The sequence below is a fragment of the Cynara cardunculus genome, assembly GCF_001531365.2.
Source record: "Cynara cardunculus var. scolymus isolate 2C chromosome LG 17, CcrdV1, whole genome shotgun sequence".
Taxonomy (NCBI): Eukaryota; Viridiplantae; Streptophyta; class Magnoliopsida; order Asterales; family Asteraceae; genus Cynara; species Cynara cardunculus.
This window is the reverse complement of record NC_037544.1, coordinates 35,394,267-35,396,918: the sequence shown is the minus strand read 5'-3', so window position 1 is coordinate 35,396,918 and position 2,652 is coordinate 35,394,267. Positions and strand designations below refer to the sequence as shown.

Genomic DNA, 2,652 nt, shown 5'->3' with positions numbered 1-2,652 from the left:
TTATAATTAAGAAAAATGGAAAATTAGACATTTACTTTCAAAATTAAATATTTATTTTAAGATAAATTAAAATAGTAATTTTGACGATTATTTTAAGACGAATGCAAAATCCTACAGAAAACGTCCACAGTAGATAGTACGGTTTGTTTCTACGAAACGACTCGTGGAATGAAACGAAAAGATAGCAGCATTTATGATATAAGCCACCATTTCACAAAAATACCTACTCTTTCGGCTCGAAATAAATATTTAATATATTTTAAAATATATAAAAGAAATGAAATTGATATATTTAAGTTACACACAACTTTTAATTTTATTCTATTTTTCTATAAACACCCTCACACCACAAATGTCAAATCCCTATCGACGAACTCTAAAACTAGAAAGTTTATAGAACAAGAGGATTATATGAGATTTCAACACAGAAAAAATGACAGGATTGAACTCTATGGTTTTGTTGGTGGTGGTCATGATGGTTGCATCTCTGCGGTTGCAAGGCACGTTGGCGCAGACTAGGCATGTCGTAGGAGACACCTTGGGCTGGACCATTCCAATCGGTGGTGCTGCAACTTACACCACGTGGGCTTCCCAACAGACCTTCACCGTCGGTGACACTCTTCTTTTTAACTTCACCACCGGATTACATAATGTGGTGGAAGTTTCACATGTGGTGTACGGACAATGCTCCTCCGTCAACACCCTTTCACCCAACTCTATTGGCCCTGTCGTCGTCAAGTTGACCCAACCTGGCAACCATTACTATATTTGCACTGTCGTAAGTCACTGTCAAATTGGTCAGAAATTAGCTATCAACGTCTCCCCAGCCACCTCCACCACTCCCCAAGGAGCACCCTCATCGGCACCCGTATCACCACCATCTACCATCGCTTTTCCTCCGTACTTCCCTTACTACTATGTTCCCGTCGGAAGCCCCATTCCGCCACCAATAACTAGCGCAGCTCCATCCTTCACCGCCATAATACTGGTCACTTTCTTGGCAGTTGTTTTGGCTTCCTTATATTAAATCATTTTGACAATTCGAGTTTTTCTTGAAGGATGTGAGGCTTTTTTAGTCTTTGGAATTTATTGTTGATTATAACCTTTGTATTTGACTATATATTATATGTTATTATTGTATTGTTTGAATAAATAATGACAAATGAATAAATTTATATTTTTATATCGTCAAATATTCCTTTTCATGATTTTGTATTTAGAATTAGAGACGCATAAAAAAGTATTTCGAAGTCCGGTTCAAAAAAGCCCGATCCTAGTAAAAAGCTAGAAAACTCAATCAAGCCAAAAAAATAAGGTCCGGTTAAAAAGCCAACTTGGAAAAACTGATAGAATCCACTTTTAAGTTGAAAGTCCGACTCAGTCCAAGGTCTATAAATAGTCTGGTAACAACCCCTTTCGGCAATTTTTTATATTTTACTGGGGTTTATAGATATATATATATATATATATATATATATATATATCGAGGAGCGATCAATTACAAACATTTAATTTGTACAAACCGTGCAAATCTAATTCAACCCATCATAATTTTTCATTTTGTTCATTTTTTTGGTAATTATGAGAGGTTGATTAATCATTTTTATTGTGAAGAGTGTTAATCATAAATATTATCATCTTCATTATTTTAATTTTAGAGAAATACATGAAACAGTTTCATTAAAATTTCATTAAGTATTATATGAAACAATTTCATAACCATATATGAAACAACTTCACCAAAAAAAATACTATATGAAACAATTTCACAAGATTAAACAATTTCATGAAAAAATTTCATAATATTAAACAGTGAAATCAACGGATGATCGTGGTTTGCACGGTTTGTACAAATTGAGTAGTTTGCATTTGATCGATCCTCTCTTTCTCTCTCTCTCTCTCTCTATATATATATATTTATTTATTTATATTTATATATATATAGAGAGAGAGAGAGAGAGAAACTCTCAAAATCCCTCTCAATTCTCGTTTCTCAAGTGTTCGTTATTATGATATTGTGAAAATTTCTCTCAAGTCTTGATCCTCAAGTTTTCTAGTAAGTTTAATAATCTCGTAACTTTTATAAATCTCAAATTTTTCATAATTACTTAAATATTTGAACAAATTGTCTTTCACATGCTTTACGACTTTAAACCCTTCAACAAATGTGGTCGGTGTTGAAAGTTTAATCGATAAAATTTTCGATGTATTAAGTTGTCAACATATTGATATTTTAAATCATGTCGCCAATACCAATTCCAATCCCGATTCAAGTTTAAGGCTTTTTTTGCATAGCCATTACATGAAACGAGTTTGGAAGAGTGGGGCTTAAGCCTGAAAACCCTATGCATCTCTAGTTGAAATAATCGAAGTTGAAAATTGGCTCTAGAAACGTATTATTTGTTATATATATCTATACTATCTTATTAAGCAAATTTATCAAAAGTCTTAAAGTCTTAAAATTTTAAATGACCAAGATACCCTTTATACTACTTTTTCACTTTTTCACTTTATACCCCTATAATTAGTTAATTAATTTATTTTATGTCCTTTGCTTTTAAATGTTTCATTTTAAACWTTTATCAAATTAACATACATAATCGTATATCAATTAAAACATGTTTAAAAATACATTTTTATTTTAACAAGTTA

The 2,652-nt window shown here is 31.8% G+C and overlaps 1 protein-coding gene across 1 annotated transcript; it reads left to right on the top strand.

The window, feature by feature from the left end:
• The first annotated feature begins 378 nt into the window (after positions 1–378).
• LOC112501132 (mavicyanin-like) lies at positions 379–1,105 on the top strand. Its single transcript, XM_025104797.1, has one exon. The coding sequence runs from the start codon at positions 434–436 to the stop codon at positions 1,025–1,027; it is 594 nt and encodes a 197-aa protein (XP_024960565.1). The 5' UTR covers positions 379–433; the 3' UTR covers positions 1,028–1,105.
• Positions 1,106–2,652: the final 1,547 nt, after the last annotated feature.